Source organism: Brienomyrus brachyistius, chromosome 21 (assembly GCF_023856365.1).
Source record: "Brienomyrus brachyistius isolate T26 chromosome 21, BBRACH_0.4, whole genome shotgun sequence".
NCBI lineage: Eukaryota > Metazoa > Chordata > Actinopteri > Osteoglossiformes > Mormyridae > Brienomyrus > Brienomyrus brachyistius.
In genome coordinates, this window is record NC_064553.1 from 3,006,301 (window position 1) to 3,031,965 (window position 25,665).

General features: G+C 47.7%; 2 protein-coding genes across 4 annotated transcripts in view; both read right to left on the bottom strand.

Annotated features, from left to right (window-relative positions):
* Positions 1 to 137: 137 nt before the first annotated feature.
* On the bottom strand, positions 138 to 15,213 carry LOC125716352 (solute carrier organic anion transporter family member 2A1-like). The gene is made up of 14 exons (XM_048988553.1): positions 14,234 to 15,213; positions 8,406 to 8,543; positions 7,946 to 8,105; positions 6,477 to 6,692; positions 6,284 to 6,382; positions 5,803 to 5,933; positions 4,933 to 5,008; positions 4,637 to 4,801; positions 4,246 to 4,465; positions 2,900 to 3,047; positions 2,100 to 2,269; positions 1,765 to 1,829; positions 1,062 to 1,185; positions 138 to 942 (listed from the first exon to the last, which is right to left on the bottom strand). Exons 1-14 carry the CDS (start codon positions 14,300 to 14,302, stop codon positions 822 to 824), a joined length of 1,902 nt encoding a protein of 633 aa, XP_048844510.1. The 5' UTR covers positions 14,303 to 15,213; the 3' UTR covers positions 138 to 821.
* A 2,269-nt stretch (positions 15,214 to 17,482) lies between these two features.
* ryk (receptor like tyrosine kinase) overlaps positions 17,483 to 25,665 on the bottom strand; it is a 34,270-nt gene continuing 26,087 nt past the window's right edge. For all 3 annotated transcript variants that reach the window (XM_048988552.1, XM_048988550.1, XM_048988551.1), the window contains 6 exons: positions 24,750 to 24,819; positions 23,506 to 23,638; positions 21,632 to 21,741; positions 21,166 to 21,325; positions 19,430 to 19,566; positions 17,483 to 18,573 (listed from right to left, as the gene is read on the bottom strand). In XM_048988552.1, coding sequence (XP_048844509.1) covers positions 18,462 to 18,573; positions 19,430 to 19,566; positions 21,166 to 21,325; positions 21,632 to 21,741; positions 23,506 to 23,638; positions 24,750 to 24,819 — 722 coding nt within the window. In that variant the 3' untranslated portion in view covers positions 17,483 to 18,461. The remainder of the gene's footprint in view (positions 18,574 to 19,429; positions 19,567 to 21,165; positions 21,326 to 21,631; positions 21,742 to 23,505; positions 23,639 to 24,749; positions 24,820 to 25,665) is intronic.

Below are 25,665 nucleotides of genomic sequence, written 5' to 3' on the forward strand. Positions count from 1 at the left end.
TTAGGAGGACTGGATACAATTCGCAGCTGCACACAGATGTGAACCGTAGAGCCTAGAGATAAACAAACATTAAGGATTCTTCCAATACGGGCATATGCAGCAGGATCAGTCTTTGCAATAAATACGCTGCATTCTCCTTTTGTGATCCTTCTTTTATCCGATACACGCGTAATATGCCGAGGTACAGGTTTAAAAACAACAGTGGATAAAAATAGCTTTCAGAAACAAAATGCATAAATACAGAACGGTATAGATTCCTGAAATATTATGTACACTTTATATACATACAGCTATGTAGTCTGCTACAGAGGTGGTATACTGGCATGTGATGGAGATCATTTATACTGTGACATCCAGATATTGCCTTCTAAAGTTAAAGTGAGCCTGAAAATAGTTTGTACGTGGAAGGCATTTAGGAACCCCGTGAAGAGTAGAAGCGTTTTTAAACAGCAACACGCTTCTTGCCACGAGAAATCCAATGAGGCAGGAGAGGAGCAACAAAATGACCAAACAGGCTGCCTTCTGGACATCAGGTACATCGCCCTCCATGTTGGTGCACCTTGAGCGTCAAAATTTATACATCAAGCAGCAGATCATACATGAGTCACCTTAAGCGTGGTGAGGGGTCGCTCCACATGGCATGTTTACATTTGGTGTCTAGGATGCATGTGCCCGTGTTTCAATAAAGTCCTACTGAGCTAAGTGTTGTCCTCCTCCTCCTCGAAGAAGGACAGGTTTGGAAGGTGATGTGAGCCGTGACCCGCAACAGCCACGGACTTGCAGAACAAAGTTAAGGTCCTTATAGAAGAACTGGGCCCGCATCACAAAAGACCTTCTGGATTCTTCTCCAAGCTGTTGTCCTTGACATGCCGTACCTTCCAGCTCACGATGCCCAGGAAGAAGATTCCCATGACCTTCAGAGCCACCTGGAGGCCCAGGTACCTGTAAGAGCACAAAGAGGAATGAAATTCATCTCCCCACCTCGTACTTCAATCCGTGGCGTTCGATTCTGAGGTGACCTCCTTCGCAGGACGCATCGTCACAGAGCGGCATAGTCCTACCTGTTTCTAAGGAGGTTGTTGTCATAGTAACCACAGGAGCCCAGCTTTGTGCCACATGTCTGCTTCCACCAAATACAGGAGGAGTCAATAACCATCCCGAATATGGCCGGGGCTGGCAACCAGGCTGGGAGCAGGAGGAGAAGGTTTCATTATGAGATTTCCTACTCATTGGTTTGCTTTAGCAAAATCGTTGTCTACAGAGGCTCAGGCAGTTGTGTAATTTCAGTACTCAAAAAGAGTTGGGCATTTATTAAAAAAATTAAGCATCATTTTCAAGGCTTTCTCGGGAGACTGTACAGTGGGACTTTTAGTTTGCAACTATTAGATCAGAAGTAGTGTGTAACTGTAAACTGGACCTGTCTGTCTGTCTGTCAGGGCACCAGAGTGAACGTGGTTCCTGACAAACCAATATCTCCAGTTAGGTAGGTTCGTTCATATTCTAATTGGTCATTCACTTCTGCATCCTTAATGGAGCTGAAATTAGCTTATCAACACTAGGGGGAGATGTAACACAAATTTCCATTCAGCACAGGTTTCCTCATGAGAAGTTCTCGAGAACTTGTCAGCCTATTCCGAAAAGTCAGAATCTAACAAAGGCACACAGAGATTATACCATCTGTCAGTCTATTCCACTTGTTAACTTAACAAAAACAGCCCAATAAAAACAAATGCAATTTCAAAATCCGCATCACTTGCGACTCACCGAGGACTCTCATGATCAAAAACTGCACTCCTATTGTGAAAGACTTTTCTTCTTCGGGTGCCGTCCTAAAATATAATAAGATGCAACGCCTTGTCACAGTGCAGGGAATGGGGCATCTTTATAGGCAAACTAATCTATGGGCCACCACAGCAAAAGTTATTAAGTAGGGAACATCAGGTAGCAATGAGCTGGCTAGTGGTAGAGAGCTACCAATTTAGTGAATTAGTAGAAGTAGTAGTTAGGTAAGAGGAGAACGAACAGAGAGCAGAACAGCAGCCTGGACCTTCATTATAACCCTTTAATGCTACACCGAACAGGGGAGGGCGTGACTGTACCGGAGCACCGTCATGTAGATGGGGTTGTGGGAAAGACCGGCGATGAAGCCAGCTAAGGAGATGAGGAACATGACCGGCAGGAGGTAGTGTGGGCAGCTGTTGGTACAGGAACCCGGCCGGACACTGCCAACATTGTCTCCATCCTGGATACAAAGGCAGCCATTGTAAGCCTAGAGGAAGAAGAGGAGACACTTAGATTTAAACTTTCGAAGAATTTTTTTTTTTTTAAATGGCATACTGATAGTTCGGAGCTTTTTTTTTTACCTTTACAGATCGCATCTAAAATAGCGTGATAAGTCACCCGGTGTTTGTTTTGAACAGCTAATTAAATCCGACGGAGCCCAATTCGTCCTGGTACATTTTGTTCCGAGAGAAAATCTCACCGGTGGCAGATCAGAACCAACAATCCTTTGTTAGTTACCGTTTAATCTCAATACGTTAATTTCAAACTCTGAATTCCGGAGTCTATGCTTTTTAAGTCGTAAATAATTCCTCAAGGTCTAAGGAGAGGTATGATTTTCTGAGGTCACGAAGAATTAATGAGGCTTTCATTTGCCAGTGAAGCAGCCTGGCTTTGGGTGGTGAGTAAAGCAATTAGTCTTATCAGTCAGTTAAACCCTTTGGCTCAGCCTGGTCGATGAAGCAACCTTGTTTTGATTGGGAACAAAGTTCCCTGGGTTACAACGGGTCAGTGAAGAGACCTCATTCTGAACGGATGGTGAAGCAGCCTGCGATTTACGGGCGGTAAATCTCCCCCGCCTCCGATCAGTCAGCGAGGGCAGGCCGCCGCGGTCCCTCACCTGGGCCTTGCGCGGATTCTCGGGGTCCAAGGAGTAGGTGGTGCAGCCGGCATGGCAGGCGGAGACATATTCCCTGTTGTCTGAGCCGCACACGGGGTTGAATGCGGTGTCCGGGCAGGAGCAGTTCGAGATGCAAAGCGGATGAGATCTATGTAGGGGAGAAGGAGAACTCAGCCCTGCTTTCTTTCCAGAGAGCCTGTGGCATCGTCTCTGTTCCCGCTGGTAGCTAAAAAAAAAAAAGAAAAAGGCACTGGACGAAACACGGAGATCGCCACGAAAAACTGCCGCCCGTCCTCGAGAGGGGAACAGATCTGCAAGATCTTATAAACATTTTTTTCTCTGGTGGCATTCTGGATGATGTGATCAAAAGCTTTGCGGAAACGTGACTACGTGTTTGCAGGCCCCACCAGGGGGGTCTTATCAGTGTGGGGGGGGGGGGGGCACATCTTCTGGGACCAGCTGAACCAGGGATTGCTACCTCCTGTATTCAACTCGGATTACGGGGGCTCAGAAGGCGTGCCATGTGCTACCACCATGCTGGCACTGTACAATACCGTATAACAATTGTCACTTGTCACTCCTGCACATTGTCATGTTATTGTAATGCAGTCTGTTTCTTCATAATCGATTTCCTTAATACCTTGACATACGTTTACTGTTATATACAGTTTACTTCTGTGTATTGATTGGCCCTTTTACATATTATCAATTGCATATTTATATTGCTTCGGCCTCGGAAGTCAGCAACGCAATCTTACTGCGCACATGCAGCACGACAAGAACCAAACCTTCAAATCTTCAATCATCTATTTTCTTGAAAAGACCCGACGCTCCCCCCAGGCTCCAGCGCCGGTGACACGGGACACGGCTGGGATCCTTCTGCGTATTTGCAAACCAAGCTCACTTCGTAACGGGACTGAGCATCGTGCCGCCGCTTATGTCTGTGCCTCTCAGTCAGAGATGTCACATGGAAACCCAGCCACTACCTGTCAAACTCCTACTGCCATGGGCTGAGCTCTGTCCCCATCCGGCACGTGAAGCCACCCCTTTCTGAACGTGAGCACGCTGAAAACGCTCCTCTGTCTGTGTGGACCCCCGTCGGAGCTGACGTCGCTGTCCTATGCAACACACCAAGACCACACGTCCCGGCCTGTGGAAATGAGCTGCTTTCTGATGGATTTCCTGTGATTCACTAACCTTTTGCTATTATTTTGTTTTCATTAAGGACTGATTCAAGTCTAGATGTGGCAACGTGCCGTTTCGGTTTGACCTGGTGACCTTCCTGTTATTCCCCCCCCCCAACACACACGTGCTAAGCATGGACACCCCTGCCCAGGCCAACCGACCTGTTATCACCACGCCGATCCGCCGATCCGTAATCGACGTTGACCCCGGCGACATCCTGGGTGGAGCAGCCCATGTAGAAAAGAGGCACACACAGGAAGATGGAGAGGAGGAGGACGGCACTGGAGAAGCAGAGCACGGCCTTCATGGAGAGGTGCCTGCACTTCATGACGACACCCCCCAGCAGCATCCCCAGGGCCGCGGCCGGAAGATTGATGGCCCCTGTGTTAGGAGGTACGGGGAGATGGAATATTTAGGTGGGGGTGGGGGACAATCAGAAGGACTAAGCCGCTCACAGAGCAGAGAAAGGCTCATTTAACAGAATATTCTGGAGTGCAGCTCGAGGAGAGTGTCAACACGACTGACAGACAAGCCAGAGGATGAGCTACTTGCCGATGAGAAGGTTGCCGAAGGCAGCGGTGGTGCTGTACTGAAGCTCGAGGAACTTGCTGAGGAAGGTGGAGAGGCCGGCGATCACTGAGGAGAAGCAGCACTGGGCCAGGACCAGTGGCAGGAAGAACGGACTCAGGAGCAAGCGCACGAAGACCCGGGGAAAAACTGGGGACAGCCAGGGACAAGGAGGGGTCAGATGCCGGTCAGATACCGGTCAGGGCACTGGGGCTCAACTGCTTAACGAACTGCACATCGAGGCGCAGCACGTGCAAATCTTCACATCGAGGAGAGCTTACTCTTAAGGAAGTCGATCAGCGAGTCGTTCGACGTCTTTTGGGCCGTTTTCAAATCGCTGCTCTCGGGCCCAGCTGCCTAACAAATAACAGAACCGAAAAAGAAGTGAAATTTCAAGGAACATTCCTGCAAGAAACTGCGTGGGGAAACTCTTTTTTTCAAAAATATTTATTGGCTTTAAAGGCGGCGTCCATGTTGAGTTCCTTGGCTGTGATCCGCTAGTTCATTCGCTTTGATATGATTTTTACGGACAGGCCCATTGTAATGTGTTAACTGGGCGTAAACACTGGAAACCTCCGGCAATTAGTTGGAAAGTACAAATCTGGACTCTGAACTCTGGAGTCTGTTTTTCTTTTTTACATTTTTGTATTATTTGCTCATCAAACACCACAAGGCAGCGAAAGTTACTTAATCCAAGGTAGCTCCCTTCATTCATCATTCTCACTGTCATCCTGCAGATTATGTTCTCTGTAACAAGGAATTAGTTCACAACAGCTCCCAATATGACTAACATTCTGTTAGGCAACGTAACCTGCCATGTCTGGATATGCATGACAACATGTGCTTTTTGTTGTAGATGGATGGAGGCAGTGTGTGGTTCAGAGGGTTAGACCTGTGGTCGGAAGGTTGTTGGTTCAGATCCTGGGGCTGGCAGACTGATGCCACCATTTGGGCCCTGAGCAGAGCCCTTAACCATCAACTGAACGAACCCTACACCCTACACTGTAACCCCCAAGCTTGCTGTCATCTGTGTACGTGTCTCTGAGTCTCATGGAGAGAAAGATGGCGAAAACATCCAATCTTCCAAAACGTTTTTATGTAAGTGTGAGCGGGCAGCCTGTGTATGAAGGTTCAAAGGGTTGTTGACTTACGGTCTGCCTCTGCATTTCCTTGGGGAAGAAGAAATAGGGGATGGAGGTGAGGAAGAGGCACCCCGAGGAAATGAGGAGGCCCATCCACCAGGCGCCCACCCAGCGGGGGTCGGCAGGGTTCAGGTCCTCGGCTGTGGCAGAGAAATTCATGTAAGAACCTGCGGGGGGGTTAATTAATTAAACTTGGGGTGTAACATGGTGCAGGAATAAATGCCCCTTTATTGTAGTAATTCAGCTTGTCTGTGCATAGGTAGATATGCAGGTAAAAACTGGTATTTGGTTGAACAGGGTGGGTCTCCATGCCTGTATTGGGCACCGGTTCAAATCCTGCGTTTGGCAGAATACTCGCATTTCTGTTGGGCCCTTGCGTAAGGCCCTTAGCTCCCTGACAAAATGCTTTGGGGCACCCGCTGAACGCCAGACACTGAACACCACACACTGAACGCCAGACACTGAACGCCTCACGGACGAATGTCGGCACCTGGTCCCGTTCTGTCTATGTCCACATATATCCGCAGTACCATGGAGCCCAGAAGGTATCCGAAGGCGGGTCCGAACACGGACACCGCAAAGAGGATCGCTGGAAAGAGAGGTCGTGGGAACGTTAGGATGGATCGGCCGCACGTGCAGCCAAAGTGGACGAGGTGTGGCGGCGGAGCCAAGCGGTCCGTTACCGATGTACAGGTCCGAGTTCCCCGGCTCGGCGAAGTTGTACACGTAGGAGATGCCGAACGGCTGGATGGGTACGGAGCCAATCCCGAAAAGTAGCTGAGTACTGGCCATGAGGAGCATCAGGTTCCCGCTCTCAGACAGGCGCCGAGTCCCCTCCTCGTCGCACCGCTCCGAGTCGGTGCTGTTCCGCCCGGGTTCACACATGTCCAGCTTGCCTACTGCACACAGGGGGGAAACGTCGGCCTTGAACCTTGACAGCACATTCGGGTTTTATGGCTGTCGGAGCACGAGGAAGACCAGCCCCCGATACGGCAGCCTGATATCATAAACAGCACTTAAGATGAAGACAAACAGCGGCTTAGGCGGAGTGCTTGTTTTTCCCCACGAAGTTCACGCGTGTCTCGGTGATCACAGGGAAGCCAGTGTTCTGGTCTCACAGAATATCTACCCACCTTCCAGACATCCAAGGCATTCTGACCACTCATAATAAAAGGAGACAAAAACAAAACAAAACAACCGGCTTCTGAGAATCTACTATAATCCCCTTGGCTCCTTTCAGCCCAGAAGAGCTCAAGGTCTCTATCTGATTTACGTAAGGGGGGAGGGGGGGTAGGAAAAAAAAGAAAAAAAACCCAATGCTGGCTCCGCAAAGCACCCCCCAAGCCAGAAGTCAAGATCCTGCAGCCTGCTAGCTTGGAACACCCTGAGCAAGGAAACGGCCCCTTTCGTCCTTGCTAGCTAGTTACCCAACAGCAAAGCCTTTACTTGGTGTGAGAAACATCCTACAGTGTGGATGACAGACAACTCAAATAACCAGGTGATGCTAATCAATACCAGGTAACGTCTAGTAATCTGTCAAATGATTCCAATAAATATGTATACTGAATGACACTATATGGCAGCAGTCTTCCTCAGGTAAAATACAGGAATACAAACTATCCATCTTTACTGTTAAACGGCAAACCAGATGGGCTCTGCTCTGTCATGGAAAACACTCGCACACAAAAAAAAATATTTGTTAAGAGAGATAACCAATCAGATTGTAGAGAAGGTTGGTCCATGCAACTGGAGGAAGCAGGACCAACCAATCAGATGTCTTGATCCTGCCTTCTCCTTGGACCCACCTCCTTTACAATCTGATTTGTTCTCCCTCTGATCTAATAGCTTTTTGTTCTGTCTTCAGAACATTTTCGTGCAAGTAAAACTCCCAGGAGCCGGTAAACACCACCCACCTACAACAGTAAGCATGGCATTTATTTCTCATGCATATGTTCTACACCAGCCCAAGGGTAAACAAACAGTACCGGCTCTCCAGCTAAGCTAAGACAAGTTAATAAGTAATAGCAGACTATTAACACTGTATGGAGTAAAGTTGTGTGTTAGCTATAACAGCAAAAGAAAAGGGTAATAGTTCAAGACATAGTGATAGCAGTTAGCTACAAGCGGAGAAAGACGGCATGGCGATGCTCACACTCTAAACCGGAGTATGTGTAGGGCTCGGACAGGAAGTGAGGCAGAGTCATCAGGACGGCACTGAGGGCCATGAGCAGGCCACCCATCCCGATGAACCGGGGCCGGTGGACCCAGCTTCCCATGTAGCTCACGAAAATGATCAGCACCGTGTTCCCCACCTGGAAGAGAAGGTGCAACCCGTCAGGCTGAGCTCACAGCGGGAGGCCGTGAATAGGAGGCAAACGGCACCCAAATCTTCACCCCAGACTACCGCTTGCTATCAAAGAGGAAGTTAGATAATCTAACCTCTGAGCAAATGACATTGATTTAACTTGTCACCGTTAGAACTTTGCAAGAACATTGTCACAAACACAAAAGGCATTTCATGTGGCTAACAGTCCAGAATAAAGGGTGAACTAAACCTCCCAGTCATCGTAGAAGTGCGACGTGGAAGGCAGGGTCACAAGGGGGCGCCGTACCTCATGAAGGGAGGAGATCATGCCGGAGGAGAAGCTGCTCAAACCATAGCGACGTTCAATGGTGGTAAGACTGCTCTTCAGGTAGGCACTGTATAGCAGCTGGGTCAGCTGCAGGAGGCCATGGCAGAGCACGAAGAACTGCAGCAGGGCCAGAGGTGGGAAGTCCAGGTTCAGAAAGCAAAAATCCAGACCGGGATTTTCTTTGAACCAGCCAGCTGAGTTAAAGAAGTCACTAACACAGACTATTCATCTGCTTGGTTGGAAGAAAATCTTGATGTGGATTTTTACTTTCTGGACCTGAACTTTCCACCTTACCAAAAGGGGTAAGAGGGACTCATACCATTAGTCTCATGACATAATACCAGGGGCCCAAACCACAGAAAATCCCCAAAACTGCTGATATCTGCACCAGAATCAGGTACAAACTACTCAAAGTGGCTCGCAGTTGAGTATATCTTGACCCCTTTGATAAACGCCTATAATTCAAGGTGTTCACTGATACTGCTACATAATTGCAGGTGCTTTATGTTTGTCAGTTCCTCAGATTTGTTTTATGAGAACATTTAAAAGGACATTTACTGTGAGTACTTCACTAGTGCAATAAAATTAGAACTTTGGTTACAACACAGGAACTTCTATCAATGATTTTAGCTGTTGGAACATCTGCCGTGTCATTGAAATGGCAGAACAAACAGGGAACATTCCAGCAACTGTAGTACAAAGTTCACGCCTTTCCTGCTACGAAGAACATCATCCTTCATGTCACATGGCACTTATCCATTATGGCTGTGAGTTTGTGTTTTTGTTTCAAGTGTAAACAGTCGTAATGTGGAAGGGTTTCCCATTGCAACAAGAACTGGTCCACATCCGACCACAGTAGGTCATCGTTACTGCATCACAGGGCGGCGCAGACTTGTTTCAAAATGCCAAGAACCATTCTCATAGGATGGGAAGGAACTTTGGATTCCATCCGCATGGTTCTCGCTGGGGTGCTGAAGCAATTTCGGTTTCCTTCCTCAAAAGACCGCAGGCTGCCAGATCTAAGATCGCGATCGCATTCCAACGAGGCCACAGGCAAACTGAGAGAGAGTATAGAGACATGGAAATAATGTGCTCAGATAGAGCAAATGATTATGGCATCATAATCACTTCAAGGGATGTAAACATTATGTTGTAATAAACCTAATTTTGAATTGCGGTACTATTTGTTTCACAGGATTGCTGATTAATTTAACTTGAAAACAGGGCAACGCAGCCACTACAGCAGAGTCTTTACATAAGACCCAGGTGCCCAGATCCCTACGGTACCTTAATTACCCTGGAATGCGTTAAACGAGGCCAGGCTCTGTCCGTAATGCATGGTCTCTGGCCTGAATGAAGAGCGCATAAGGAAGCGACTCTAGTCAGAACCCTGGGGCCTGGATGGAAATCTCCAAGCAGCCCCCAAGTGCGTATCAACATCCACCTACCACAGCACAACTTCATAAGGGCACGTTCAGCAAACAGGCGGTCGTTTGGCCCAGACTCGGCGAGCCGTCTAGTAGGCCGAGGAGAAATTGGACCAAATTTACAATGCAGACAGTTAACCAAAACCACCCTTCATGCCCGTTGCACACTAAACAAGTAGAGTAGAATAAGCCCTCTGTTTAATTCTGTAATCAGTCGTCTGGCATTCAGTACATACTAAAGCCCACATGTACACTCTTGCTAAAATTGCAGCCCTCCGGGCACCAAGGGATAGATCATTAAAGCCATTTACATACTTTGCTATAGTGAGCGTACAGTTTATGATCTGTTAGAGGCTGGTAGCTAAGCCAATATGATCTGTCCAATTGTTTACTAAAATAAACAGTATTTGACAGAGGGGGGAAAAAACCGTGTAAAATGTGACAGCATTTACTCATGTAGATGTGGCCTACATGGGTGAAGGTAACAACTGTGGAAAATATATTACAGGGATAGAGGACTCTAGAAAGTTTTAGTGTCGAGCAGAATTAATCAAAATCAGTGAAGTATTTAACAGAAAAAGCAGCTTTTGGGTCGACGCAGAGATTCATGAAGCCCTGTACTGTAAAGGTCCCCTTTTGTAAAGGACTGCGGCCGCACCGACGAACTGCGGCCGAGAGAAGCAACTGCACCCTGACGGCCCCATAAAGCCCGGAGGTCGGACACCGCAGATGTCGCTGCGCTTCTGTCCGCAAACGGCCGACGGATCAGCGGAGACAGGTCAGGTCAGGCGCTTGGAGCGGGACCCCCGCGGCAGCATCCGTGACGAGGCTGCTGGCTCTGCGGGGGGGGGGGGTTTGGGAGCAGCCCTTCTTTGTTGCCTGACGTCTTGCTGGGACAGAAGAATCACGGGAAGCAGGTTTCCATGGCTCCCCTTTGTGTGCTGATGCGCTAAAGTCATCGGCATCCCGAAATCCAACTTCAGAGACAGAACAATAACCGGTCGCCTTGACGACGTCGTGGGGGGCCTAGTGTCAGCTTCTTTAAAGCCCATCCTGTCCTAAGATTGTTATGCTTTCAAACAAACACACGGAGTTAAAAATACTCCCTAGAATGAATCATTTTCAGATGAAAAAAAAAGACATCCAAACAGAACGCTCTTGCGGTCTCTTTCGGTCTTGGAATGTGCTGTGATACTTCACTATTCCCCTGCCCTGTACTACTGAACGTAAGACAATGAAACGTTTACATAACCTTAATTGCACGTTAATGCCCATTTGTACTTGAAACATCGGAGTCCTTAAAAACAGGTCTACAAAGAGTGGGAAATGTGCTTGTCAGAAGACCAAGGAGTGCACATCCATCTTCTAACTCCTTATCCTGGTCAGGAGGTACCTAAAGTCCTGGTCTGAGCAGAATGCTGGCTGCCAGCCCATCACATGGTACGTGGACGTTGTGCGGTTATGAGAGACGCACACAGAGGTGGCAATTTCAGGTCCTTAAAAAAAATAAAAGTCCAGACCATGATTTACTTTCAACCAGCCAGTTGAGTATAAAGAGTCACAGTCAGAGAGTCCGCATCTGGTTAGTTGAAACAAAATCTTAGTCTGGATTTGTACTCTCTGGATCTGAAATTTCTACATCTGGACGTGCTGACATATTGCCATGTGCTGATATTTGTCAAAAATCAAGATATCAGCATTGTTAATCTCGAGTTAATCTCGACTGATATCGCTGGCTACAATTTATTCAAACTTAGCAACAGCAACTGAGCCAAAGCCCAGGGAAACAAAGTAATCTAACCAGTGAACCTGGTGAAGACCGGCAGCGGTAGGAGAATTTCGCCCTCAGATGGGTTTCAGGCCCATGCTGGTCAAATTTGCATTCAGCTGGGTCAGCCTGAACTTAAGTCTGGCTAAGTCAGGCGTCAGTGAGAAATTCTCCAAGCGAATAATCATCAATCGGAGTCTCCAGTAGGCCCAGCAGCTAGAGCTGCTCCCTGACACCAAACTGCAGTTGATGTCTGCTCCATCTCATCAGCTGGAGGGGACTGGGAGTTACTTCAAGGTTGTTTTACCACATAAGCGACTCCAGTTGATCCTAGGGAATCGGTAGCTTTCTGGCCAAGTACGGAAATAACCTTCCGACTCTTGACAGAGATGTCAGTCAACAAGTACCCACCAAGGCCGCTATCTTTTCAGGGGGCGCCAACTTAGCAACCACTAGTCCCCCCCCCCCCCCCCCCCCCCGCGGGCCCAATGAGCATTTACAGTAGATAAGGCAGCTGGCAGAATCTGAGTGGGTCCCTCACAGCCGGACAGCTCTGCCATTGCAACATAACTGCAGGTTACATGGAAGGTGCAACCACTGCTAATTCAGATCAATGAGATTGCCTGAGCTCCAGATCCGGTCAAAGAGACTCCTGATGGTACAGGTTCGTGCCACAACATTCTAAGTCTGCTGGCTGTACGCAAAGCCCAGGAAAACAGGCAGAGGAAGCTTCTAGAAGTTCAATGACAACACTGAAGGGAGAGCGAAGTGCTAAGACCGCTTAGCAGTGTTTTATTCGAAGACATGGATTCTAAGAATACTGACGTGATGAAAATCAGAAGTTTTCTCAGAAGACCGTTTTAATTTGATTAATCTTTTTTTTTTCTTCCCGTTGCCATTTTAACTAGAAAAATTAATAACAGTTCATGGCACCCACTCCAGAGATATAATGTGCTTTTAAGTAAAAAAAATAAGGATGGAAACATAGAAAAAAAGTACTGGCAGAGATGTACATTTTCCATTGTGAGTTCAAAGGAAGCCTTTTCCCCGCCGAAAGATCCAATAAAAACGGCAAGGCTTCAATGGTAAGGCTTTGTGCAACTTCGTCTGGATGTAGTTTTGTGATGAAAAAATGCGCCGAGTGTTTTGCTGAGTATTACTTCCGTCTTGGCAAAGAAACATCATCCAGCTGTTTCCTACTGAGCGTCACTTAAGTTCGTAGCACGGCGTTTCATCCTTCCTATATCCTTAATAACGCAGCATATCAACGTGACTGTGTTATGACAGACCAGAGCTCAAGGCAGCGAGGCGAGTTTGTTCACTGTTTTTGCAGGTGTTAGAAAAGGGTTGACCTCTTATTCTAATTTCAGACCACAACTGCCCGAAATATATCAAGAAAAATTACCTCGGCAATTTTCTGACTCCTCCATCCTAGAGAGCGTACAAACGTTATTTATGGCGTTGGATTTGTAATGGCCAGTGTAAATCCCACGAGTAATCTTAGCGCCAAAGAACATCATTCCCACAGCTCCGTACATATTAGACATTTTCTCATTAAAGACGGGAGGTCGTCTAATCCTGCAACTAATTTAGGAAATCGGTATCTTAAGGACGACTGACGCCTCGCCAGGAAGCTTATGTTTATAAGCAAGTTATATGCCTTAGATGTGGGGGTGGTAACCATGAAGAACTTATTTGAATTCTGACTTTAGTCTCAGAATGATGACTTTTTTTCTCAGAATCCTGACTTTAGAAAAAATAATAATTCTGAGATTAAAGTCGGAATTCTGGGAAATTTTTCAGAATTCAAATAATATTTTCATAGTGGCCCTAATCCTCTTCCGTATGTAAGACCCTGCGTAGCATGCAAACTTTTTTTCTCCGAAAGATATAGCCTACTTTTAATTTCATACAACTCAAGCTGCAGCAATAATTTATTCCATATTTACTAAATAATATATGATCAAAAGCACGCCGGACTCCAACTGGCAAGCGGCCACATCCACACTCCAGGTCGAAGGACTCACCGCGCCCTAGATCACATATTACCAGCTGGGCAGTTGCACCAGCAAGGAGGGACAAATTGCATACGCGCATCCATGCATTCACACCTGGCTGTGAATAGCTTTGTTTATGCGAGTTTCGTTTTGGTTTCAGTGCAATGTGATGCGCTGAACTTTGATTTTATGTGCAAATGATGGACTGGTTCTACTATGTCTCAACAAGTTTCTGACATAACTACCCGAGATAATGAAGATTAACAGGTGCCACCATAATGATTTTTTTTATTACTCGTGTGAATAGATATAATTGATCATCTTAATTCACTGGGCACATTATGATCCATCACTTCTGTTACTCTGGTCTTAAATGCTTCGCTCATTAAGCACAAGCCCAAAGCGAATCGTTCTCGTGGACGGTAGAATAACGTACAGTTGCAAGAACGGTGAAAAAGATTAAGTGAGAAATATACTTAAAGCATCAACAAAACAGTAAATCCACAAAACAACGAATTTGTTATATGCACTTGAAAAGAAATGAAACTAATAGAACAAACAATTAAAACAATTAGAATTATAATTAATGCATAATAGGGAATAAACAGGACGTACCTTAATGTTAGAAAATAAAGGAGTAGTACTTGATTTAGTTTTTTTCATTTCTTTCGTTTGCATTTCCATTTCTCGGTAGTAGCAGAAGAGCCGTTTGATATGACAGCAAACTTCAATTTGCCTGTAAGCTGGCGATCAGGGACTGACTAACCTGCAGGTCTCTGCGCCGTGTTTTCCGAGGGCTTTTTATGCCTGTCTGTGATGCAATCTGACTCTGCCCACAAGTAAGTTTGCGGGGAGCCGCTTGTCCGCAAGTGGGATGTTACTGGAAGAACGAGCCGACAAACATTAGGAACATTTTCGCAACTTATACTCACAAGAGCGTATTAGTTTGTCGATATATGGTTGATTCTGTAAGCGACTTTACCGATATGAAGTTAAACTTTAGATAACTATCTTAAATATGCATAGCCTATTTTTAATGTAGTTTACTCGGTAGCACAGCCTACAGCTTAAGTCTGATTGGCGAGCAACACGATATTTAGTTGATATTTAGGCTAATGTTTTACCTCCGTATTATTAAATTGATCTTAAGCAGACTCTTTAAAAATAGTCTTAAAACTTGAGTAGATAAATCCATAGAAAAACAATAACACGCCTCAGACTGAGTTTTAATACCATACAGTCCAGTGGCCAGTTTTGAACAAATTCGCCACCTAAACCGCACATGAACCTACACTTAATATGGCTGCTCTGCCATCGTATGAGACTATGGTGCGACGCTCTTCCTGAAGACGCAATTTTCCTCAATTATGAACCGAAAAGCATTAAGCGTTTATAGGCGGACTGGCCTCCAACGTAAACAATAGATCTTTCTGAGGCAAGTGTTCGCATGAAATCCAGCACTTGGTAGGTCTCCCCACGTCTCGGATCTTCTGTACGGTGCACGTGCCAAATGCCTCCAGGTTACAGTTAAATGGCACACTTGCAGTGTTTGGGTGGTAAACGACCGCAAATTCAGAAAATACTGAACCCTACGTATTCCACCAAAAAAAAAAAACCCTTTGCTGGGTACAGTCGTGAGACAAAACTGGATTTGTACCTTCAGGTGGAGTAACTGGTACTTTTTCTTTAGGAGGTAGATTTCCCAATTTACCAGGGTAGCTATGATCCTCCTCCACCCTCATTTCTTATCCAGTCCTGTGCTCTATTTGTCAATAATTGAAAGATTTACCAATAAGTTTCAGCAAAAAAAAAAAAAAAGAAAAACAAATTATTAATACTAGTTCAGCAGAAAGTGAGAATATCTCAGCACGTTTTTATCGAGTATCGCATTTTTGCAGTGTTCATCACGCCAGGATCAAATCCCGGCCTTCTGCAGGAAAACAGAGACGGCATATTTAAATGTCGGAGTTGGAACCAACATCATTAAAACCACTTAAGGCTGTTGGCCAGTTACCTCCGGCAGCATTTCAGACATCACATGATCAGCCAATTCAACAGTCGAACGATACAAGCTACGCATTTAGAGAGCCAATGTGCCTCTGGAAATATTATGGCAGTCTGTTCCCCTAAATCATGTTTCCTTGGCTTAAACAACGTCGATTGAACACAATAACAAAACACTTGTAATATTTCAGTATTTCCAGGTATTTTAGAGCATTTATTAAACATAAGACCATACTGACCATTAATCTTCCTTTCCTTGGAACCTGCTTCAGACGGCCTGCATATGATCCACAGTACGAAGTTCTCTCCTAATTCTGCTTGACTGAGGGGAATTCTGTACCATAACAACGCATCTACATCTTCAAGAGGTGGAAGGAACCTTTGTTTGAGGGTAGGCAGGCTACGAACTCCAACCAGCATCCATACGGAGTGGCTTTCCCGAAAATGAGCAGCAGTACCCAGCCACTCTGCAAAGCTGGTAGTCGCAGAGGTGGATGATGCACGGCGGGCACACGAAGACGTCGGTCTTCGGCTATTCAAGCATCTGCTTTTTGACATCTGTCATTCTACTGCAGTTTCAGGAGACAGCTGGACCATAAACAACAGCGCCATGACGACACTCCACGAGCAACTCTCTCCTCATCACGGAGACCCCGTTAATAAAATGGAGTGTAGCTGTACACATCTCCCGAGTAACACTGGGTAAGCATCACCCAATCCTGCTATCACACCTTGTAAGGGAGCGTAAGACCCTGGATATGAATGCCTCAATCAAACGGGCAGCTTGTGACAGGAAGGATTGAGTCTGCAATGCAAGCTTTATATACAAATGTGGAAACAGCACGTCCGTTAACCGAACAGATATATAGTATGATGAAGTACTTTTATACAATGACACTCCGGAAAATTAAACATAAAACAATGGGTTTGCATCACTGGACAGACTCCTGGGATGTAATGACCTTTACCATTGGTCACTTCAACCAGAGATCTGGTTTGCAGTCAAGAATTGAGGCTTTTAAAAGTATCACGGGCATATTTCGAGTCTTAATGGAATATGGAGAAGCAACTTCGTTTACAGGACCAAACAATAGGGGAGTGGACATTTTAGCCCACTGTCTGGGGAAGGTACTTGTAAAGCAAGCGGAAGTGTGTGGTCACCAGTATCATCATTAACCGAAGGCTGGAGATCTAATTCATGGAAAACAGGAAGTTATGGCAGGAAGCCTGCCTGCGTCAAGACAACAACTGATGCCAACTTGGTCTTCCTCACCCAGGGCGCTTTCCAGGAACCCAGCTATGGAATATGTGGCCGACAGCTGGCAGACGCGCATGCATGCATATCCCACGAGACCCTTGTCATCCCAGTTCCAGCGGTTCCACTTCAGAACAGCTCCACAGAAAGCAGATTCCCCATCACAGTCGGGCTTTTCATCCACCGTGCCGACTACAATGACACCCAGCTCATCAGAAGCGTCAAAAAGTGAAACCGTTTATCCAGGAGTCATCACTGCATACCACCCATACTTACATTAGTCCGTCAGAAGGCATCAAAGTGCCCGAACTACATTGTTAACTTTGCATGGCCAAATGCCTCAAAATCTGATCTCACAGGTTTAAGCTGATCAGACATGGAGATAATTGGTAAACTGATGTGTGTCCATGAATATTAACAGAATACCGCAGGATCAGAGGGCATGGATCACACCCCAGCTGCAGGCACTCGCTGTTCCATGACTGATTGACAGACTCCTCCGCCAGAATAGGGGCTTGTTGATGAAGATGCGATACAAAGGACACTGCAGGAATGTTCCTCGGTAACAACCCAGATGACCGATACCCACAGGATGGTAAGCCGTCTTAGTTGTAAAATGATTGTAATTCGAGAGAGAGATTCATTCACACACAGAAATGTCAAGAAAAACATCCAAGCGAAACCACGATCACTCTGGCAGCATCGGCTGGGTCGTGAATTTACAGATCATCGTAGCATTACCATCATTTAAAGTGGAACACACTATGAATGGTTATCGTTTCTCTTGAGAACAGGGTAAGCTCAGTTTAAACTGCATGTGAACAGACAATATAACAAATTTGGCAAAAAGTAAGACACTGTGTATGGGCACCTGAACTCTTAAATGTGATCCCTGTTAATGGGCGGAGCATTTATAGGCAAAAGGTTTGTTGATATGAACCAACAGTGTTGCTGTACATAACAGTCTTGCGATTGGTCATATTAATCACCAGTCAGCTCCACCCACAGAGGTTTGAGTCCATGTGTCAACAATAGCTTCAAGAACATCCTGGAGGCAGGTTCTAGAATCTTCTCATCGACAGCCTGGTCCATTGGTGCCGTCTCTCGTCTGTAGAAGATTCTCTCAAAATAAACTTATGAAGTAAAACAGTAACAAGCTGCTCCACTCAGACAAAACGGAAAACGTGGGGAGGGGGAGCTACTAAAAACTGAGATCAGTCTTAACCAGGCTAAAAGCTGAGAATGACCTAGTAGCATTTACCCAAATATAAAAAAAAAAAAAAAGTTAAAACTGTACGACACGGCGTGAGCAGATCAGTCTTTCATGACCTGTCACCGGGACAAAAACTGCACGTCTTGCACAGAAAACTGAGAAGAGCAGCTCAGTTACAGGTCCGTGAAGTTCCTGGGAGGCTTTGTTCAAGGCACAAACAAGTAAACTATCATGCAGTAGCGATGTAATGCATCCGTGGTCTCCTGGTTATAAGTTTGAGTCTGAAATCCTTCTTTAACAATTTCATGTTCCTGCAGATGTACTTGTTCCAGGGGAGTGCCACCGTTGGTCGGGGGGTGGGGGGTCAGGTTTCAGACATAAGCCCCGAGAGCTGCATGGAACTCGGTGAGGCACTGAACGAGCTGCTGGAATTTGGGCCTCTCTTCTGGGTCCAAAGCCCAACAACAAGCCATCACTGCAAATCTACATCCCAAAGAAAAACAAAAGTCAAATCTGTCCCAACAATGTCTCTTACTCCAGAATTACTCCAAACATGTTTGATGCAAAAACATTAATCATACTCCGGAGACCAGTGTTTCTCAACCCAGTCCTTGGGAAACACTAGACAGTCCACATACCAGCACATCCGAACCAAACAATAAAGAACAGTGATGTGTTCTGGTACAGGTGTGTTGGAAGCTGGGAGGGAGCAAAATTGTGGACGTTCTGGGGGTCCATGAGAACTGGGTTGAAAAACGCTGCTCTATAGAGTGACTGCAGTAAGAATACTACTATTCTGCCATAACTATTTCCAAAGGGAATTAATCAATGTACATTACTTTGTTATACCTCAGGTTCAAACAAGTTGAGACTAACAGGATATAAAGCAATCCCTTTCATCTGCCAGTATGTCTAAGGCCTGCCTGTGCCTTCACTCTGACAGATCTTCACCCCTTCACGTCATCTGAACGTTGAGCGGCGCTCTAAGGGAAGCGTCCGGGGAGCGGCAGTGAATGGCAGGGTTAACGCTCGCTGACACAGACGCTGGAATATTGGCCAGAAGCCTGCGTGCTGATGCGATCTGCTGTACCATTCAGGAGAGGCAGCGCCAGCAATGGAGTCCAAACGGCACCATAATAAAAAGGCAAATTCATCCATCCTTATAGGCCGATACCTAACTGGTCGGAGCATTCTAAAACACGACACTAAGCGGTCACCGTAAAGAACAGAGATTCCTGTACACCGCAGATTTCTCAGACAGGTGACAACTGCCTGTCAGTACTGGGCTGTTGGCTTGCAGAACATACGCCGCCCTTAAGAGGAAGAATGGGGGACTCACAGTTCATCTGGGCAGTTGATCGGCTGTGCTATCCTGTAGCCATCCTTCAGGTATGCAGCCATCTCAAAGGGGTCGATGTCCACATAGGGTGTCTGTCCCAGAGTCATGAGCTCCCACAGGGTGACCCCAAAGGCCCACTGCAGGATAACACAGACAGGGTGAGGACACACGCCTCGCTGACCAAACCACAAGGGTGTTAACTGCAAATAGTTTCCCAGCATGCACTGCACTATGCAGTCACACTAGCTGGCTCTTAGCATCCAATTTATTCAGGACTGTGGGCTGAGGAGGGAGAATTGAAGCACTTGAAAACACAGCCTTGTAAAATCATCCCCCCACCCTTTCTAAAAAGCATCCAACCATACAAATCCTCCCAAACAACTGAACATAACCTCTCGCCCAGTTCATGCACCTGGATACCAAGGAACAATTAGCAGAAATGTATGCGATAACCAGGCCATTTACAATTTACTTGGAGAGAACTGTGGCAGAAATCGAGATGGGTTACAGAGAATTGGGGAGGGGGGGGGGGGGGCGTTGTTGTAGGCGGGGCTTGGCTGAGAGCCATCCTAGGAATGTGCCACAGGACATGTGGCTTTCAACTGCAGGAAGAACTGTGCAGAGCGCGAGAACGTGGGAGAGGCTCCGGGTGACCACGGGAGCAGCAAACAGGGCCCCCCCCAAAGCCCAAGACGAGGGAGTCTCCGGAGACTCCCAGAAGACCCCAGAAGACCCAGCAGTCATGGAGCATTCCTTCAGGAAGACGCCGACTTCTGCCTTTCTGTTCTCCTCACAGCCCAGTCCAGAAGAGGCCCATTTAAGGCCGAATGCCTCGAACCACGGCAGCTGCCCCCTCTAAGGGGGGGGTTCTAACACATGATAAACATACAGGAAGAAAAGACCCAAAGGGAGAGGCAATCTGCGTAAAGGACAACAGCTTCCGTGAGATGTTTTCCCGCTGAAATGCCATTTACTGTAACCACTCAGTATACCAAGAAGGGGGAGAATATACACGGCCGGCGGGGACACAGTGACCCTGCAGCCCTGCAGCACACAGCAAAATACACAATTTATATAAGCCGCATTTAACGTGGGACTGTGGTGACATCGTGACAGGTTGCACCGCAGCTCCCTACAGCAGCCAGCAACTCCGCTCTGTTTCACTTTAAAGTACTGCTGCGATCTCATCCTCGGGGATGACCAGAAATGGTGTTACTGTTCGGCCGCTTCATTGTCGGGAGGATCTTCAGGACTGAACTTCGTCGAGACACACAAAACGAAAGCCCCAGCTTAATTTTCGCAAGTAAATTTGCATGTTGGAAGAACACGAATAGCAAGCAAGATTCGTATAAGGATGAGGGCGAGGTGGCAGACAGCCAGAACACGGCAGACCAGGATGGGAGGTGTACGTGTGACATGCTTGAGGCTTGACAGCTGTATGAGCTGGAGGGGGCGTGCGTAAGGCCTACAGCAACGCATCACGCTGCAAAAATGACACCTATTTCAGCACTGCCATTTGACCCAATAAATCATTTTACCCATATGAATCAGAGCTGGACTTCGGGAAGTTATTCAATCATGCCAACACATATGAAGGTAGTTACCGCGTGACCAGAACAGGACAAACTCTACCTGCGGCTGTGATTATGACGGCAATAGCTAGATGACGGAGGAGAAGGGAGGAGGAGCAAGAAGCAGAACAGGAAAAGCAGGACTGAGGTACGGGGGCATCTCACCACATCGCTGGCACTCGCAAAGTCGTTATTGAGCAGACTTTCGAGGGCCATCCAGCGGACGGGTCGGTTCTCGTTGTCTCCTAGGCAGTGGTAGTCCATGGGGAAGAGGTCCCGGGCCAACGCATTGTCTGTAATCTTCACCTGCATACTGTCATCGATCCTGTGGGATGGATTAGGATTAGGGTTAGGATTAGGGCGACAAAGCCCCAACAGGAGGCCACTGATGGACAGCAGCAAGAAGCAGTAAAGCTGTACCGCAAAAATGCACTTGGAGACACAGAACAATAACACCGACACCAAATCTGAAAGACCAGCAGCACAAGACTTTCCAACGGCAACACCTGGACCACAAGAGGATCAAGTCTGGTCAGTCACTGATAGAATTGATCCAAAAAAAAAAAAACATGGGAAGTTGGTTGGGCCATGCAGACAATAGCCATCAGAACCATTACAAGCGGGTACTTACACACAGTTCCTGGCTGCCAGGTCTTTGTGGATGACCTCCCTCCGGGCCAGATAGCTCATGCCACAGGCAATCTGGATGGCCATGTGCACCAGGTCCTGCTGAGAAATCGCCTGGAATGAGGGAGGGACAGATGGAGATTAAGTAGCACGTTCTGGGGCCGGCCAGCTGCAGCACTGCAGCTCATGACACAACGTGCACCTTCCACAAGTCTTAACAGGCCTGGGTCTCGGGCAGCACGTCTGCTGTGTCGTCACAGTTACCACATTCGTGTTCAGCTGCGCTGGCAGGCTTCGGAACACCGACGCTCCGGACAGTGCCCATGGGAAGCCCCAGAAGCCTGTGCCAGTGACCTGCAGTCACTGCACTAGCTCCAGCGGTACAGAGTCACTGCACTAGCTCCAGCGGTACAGGTAGCATGCTAATCTCAGCCTGTCAGGCTGTAAAAACCACCGACATCCAGGGGACACAAGACTGATAAGCATTGCATTCAAGTCACCAGCTACCCATGGGTGGATGTCACACCCGTGTTTGAGGGTGGAAAAGGACCTGGGATATACTTCCAGATTCTGGAAGTTGGAGACTCCCACAAAAAAAAAAAATGCTGATTCCAAAGGGGAAGACAGAACATTCAGGAAGGGATCTGGGTAGTGAAGCTGTAGGCTTAAAGAAGCTCCATGGACCAAGATTTATTTCAAGATGCTTCAAAATGTACAACCTAAGAGCGAGAAGGATGCAGGAAAAGCACTGAAGGTTCCTTGCGGGAAAAAAAGCCCTTTGCTAAAGCCGAAAACAGTGAGGCTCTGTGCGCATTTACAAGCATACAATGGCTGGGAATCTGCCAGCTCCTCATTCACATTCTTATGATTTATATCTCCGGGTCGACTGCAAAGCCACCAAGACGCGATTTGGGTTTTTTCCTCAGCCACCCCCCCCAGGTTAAATGGTGGCCAGGAGCCAAATGAGGGGAGGGGTAAAGGGTGCGAGGCCTCGTGCGCATGGCTGCAGTGCAGAGCACGCCCGGTCTTGCAGGGTCCTTCGTTCTCTCCTCGCATCGACAGATGCTCCCGTTGTGCGGGGGGCCTGCGGCCCACAGCTGTGCTCAGGGCTGTGCTCGCAGAAATCCCAATGGGATTTTGGCATAAACTCCGGCTCAAGCAACCTAAATAAAATCTGCAGCTTGTTCTGCTGAATCCAAAGTCCATTGAATCCAAAAAGATTAGCTCGTAGTACTGTTGAATCAACAATCCACATTTAATACCCCCTTTATAGAACATTTGTAAGGATTTGCTGCCTTTTTGAAAACAACCAGCACAGAAACAAATACATTTATTCATGATCAAAACATTAGCATTGCACACGCAAAAAGCTGTGATTTTGGGTTGGGACCACAGGTGCGGCATCTAGATGTTGGTGACCTGTAGGCCAAAGCCTGAGCCTCTCCTGGGAGTTGGTGCACAACACGTTGGCTTAAAGCCTGGGACTCGATCAGGGAGTTGGCGGTAAACCTGCAGGCCGAAGCCTGGGCTTCGAGGGGGTAACTGGCAGGCCAAAGTCTGGGCTTCAACCAGGTGGTTGGTGGTCAACATACAAGCCAAAGTCTGGGCCTCAACCGGGTGTTTGGCGAGCAATATGCAGGCCGAAGCCTGGGCCTCACCTGGGGGTTGGCAGCCAGCATGCAGGCCGAAGCCTGGGCCTCACCTGGGGGTTGGCAGCCAGCATGCAGGCCGAAGCCTGGGCCTCACCTGGGGGTTGGCAGCCAGCATGCAAGCCGAAGCCTGGGCTTCACCTGGGGGTTGGCAGCCAGCATGCAGGCCGAAGCCTGGGCCTCACCTAGGGGTTGGCAGCCAACATGCAGGCCGAAGCCTGGGCCTCACCTGGGGGTTGTTGGCCTCAGCTAGCTTGCACTGGCGCAGAAAGAGCTTCAGGTTGCCCCAGTTCATGTACGGCAGCAGTACCATGGGCTTCTCCCCATCCTCTGTGCACACGTGGCTGATGGGCAGTAAGTTCCTATGGGAACAGACACAGGAGTCATGTCAGCTTCATGCGGTGCATGAAAGTCACACACTTACTCTGGGAGGCCCAGTTTACACCCATTTACACTGGTCTCCTGGCGCTCTTCGCATGGTTACAACATCAGTTTAAAGAAGTCTTTCATTTCCTCTAGTTGTCAGAAGACTTGACCGACACGAGACAAACCATAAACCCCAGCTGCTGCAGCTCACTGCAAGCAAGGCCCTCTTCTTCAGCTATAAATGGCTTATCGCTTTTAGCTTGGTCACTGCTCTCGTGTGAGAGGCAGACGACCATTTTGAATCAGAATGACCAGTGAATTTCTCAGATCAAATATGCAGAAGGTGGTGATCCTACACCAGAATGCAGAAGGTGGTGGTTCTACATCAGAATTCAGAAGGTGGTGATCCTACACCAGAATGCAGGTGGTGGTGGTTCTACATCAGAATTCAGAAGGTGGTGGTTCTACACCAGAATGCAGAAGGTGGTGGTTCTACACCAGAATGCAGAAGGTGGTGGTTCTACATCACAATTTAGAAGGTGGTGGTTCTACATCAGAATGCATCAGATTTCCCACGAACCAATTTCCCACAAACAGGGAGTCTGCGCTCCCCAGATTCCAGACGTGCAGCATTTTTCATTGCAATTTTTCTTAAGGGGTTGAAAGTGCTGCAGGGGCCGCTAAACCACCGAAGGCGCCATACAATCAAGAGGTGCAATGAAACAGCTGCACTGGGGCGTAGGGGCGGGACCCTACCGGAGGGATCGCACACGGCATCCCAAAGCCTGCAATCCGCTGGAGCCGAAATGCTTAAGAACACTACAGACGTCAAGCGGTGGGAAGTGTGCGTGTGCCTGCACGCCTCGCTGTGCGCCTCGCGGTCAGAGACGCAAGGACTGACACTTTTTTCCAGCAACGACGTAAAAAAAAAAAAACAAAAAGGAGGAGGCAACAACCCACTGCTCAAAGAAAGCGCCGTTGCGTAAACGGCGGCCGCCAGCAGCCCAGCTGCTCAAACTTCCGCGTCTTTGGGGGGGGGCATCTAATGTCCACGGAACACAGAACTTTGGAAGAGCCCGGACTCCATGAGGAAAACTCGGTTCTTGCCTGTGATGAAGTCCACGCAGCTTACAGCTCTCAGTTAGCATCATCGTCACCTGCACTTCAGAGGCGTGGTCTGAAGATGGGGGAGAGAAAAGGGGGAGGGGGTTAAGGGGGGGGGGTGGTGCATGATGCATACAAGCCACTCCATACCACAGAAATATTAGGTTTTTGACGCAGAAAACGGAACTAAAAGGAAAAATAGCCTTCGCTATCTAAAGGTCACAATCTGTTCATGGGGAGTAGCTTTTTCCATACTCATGACACATTTAACTGGCATCTGAATGCACCGTCAACAGGCCGAACAGGCAGAGGGCACACAGGCACGGTGGCCAAACGCGCGCCAGCCCCCTGTGCGAGGCGGAGCCCTGCCCGCTGCTCTGCTGACTGTCAGATGGCTCTGACAGCTCACGTTCGGCTAACGGTAAATATGACTAAGGAGTCAGAGCGGAGGGGGGAACTGTTTTTATACATCCTGGAAGGAGTGGGGGCAGGGGGGTAAAAGATGTTTCAACACTCATGCCCAGACTGGCGTCACGCTGCCAGGCTGTCCGCACATGTCCATGTCACACATGACACGGCAGTATCAGGGCGGGGGGCTTTCCTCCGGGAGGTATCAGCAGCCCTGTGCCAAGCATGAGCAATCCTGACCTAACTGAAGTAAGAACAAGACTTACAATTTTCATGGACTGTTACCTGCTCTTCAGACATTCCCATGTAAATAGGAACAAGAATTCAGTTTCAACCTGGACTTCAGACAAGCTGCTGTTTTAAAAGACACTACCTGATCGGACCCAGCACGTCCGATCTTATTAAGCTTTAATCACAGATTCACACTGGGAAGACGAGGCCCGGTACCGTGGAACCTCAAGGTGAAGAGTGACACTACTGCCCCCGGAACCCCGAGTGCCCCGCGACAGCC

Bases quoted from the DNA above. Each gene is read 5' to 3' on its own strand.
- LOC125716352 (XM_048988553.1), bottom strand. From the start codon at position 14,302: ATGGAAATGCAAACGAAAGAAATGAAAAAAACTAAATCAAGTACTACT. The intron at 6,693-7,945 runs GTGAGCATCGCC...CCCTGTGTGCAG, and splicing joins CACATACTCCGGTTTAGAGT to TAGGCAAGCTGGACATGTGT. The intron at 4,466-4,636 runs GCAAGTAGCTCA...CTCCTAACACAG, and splicing joins CTTCGGCAACCTTCTCATCG to GGGCCATCAATCTTCCGGCC.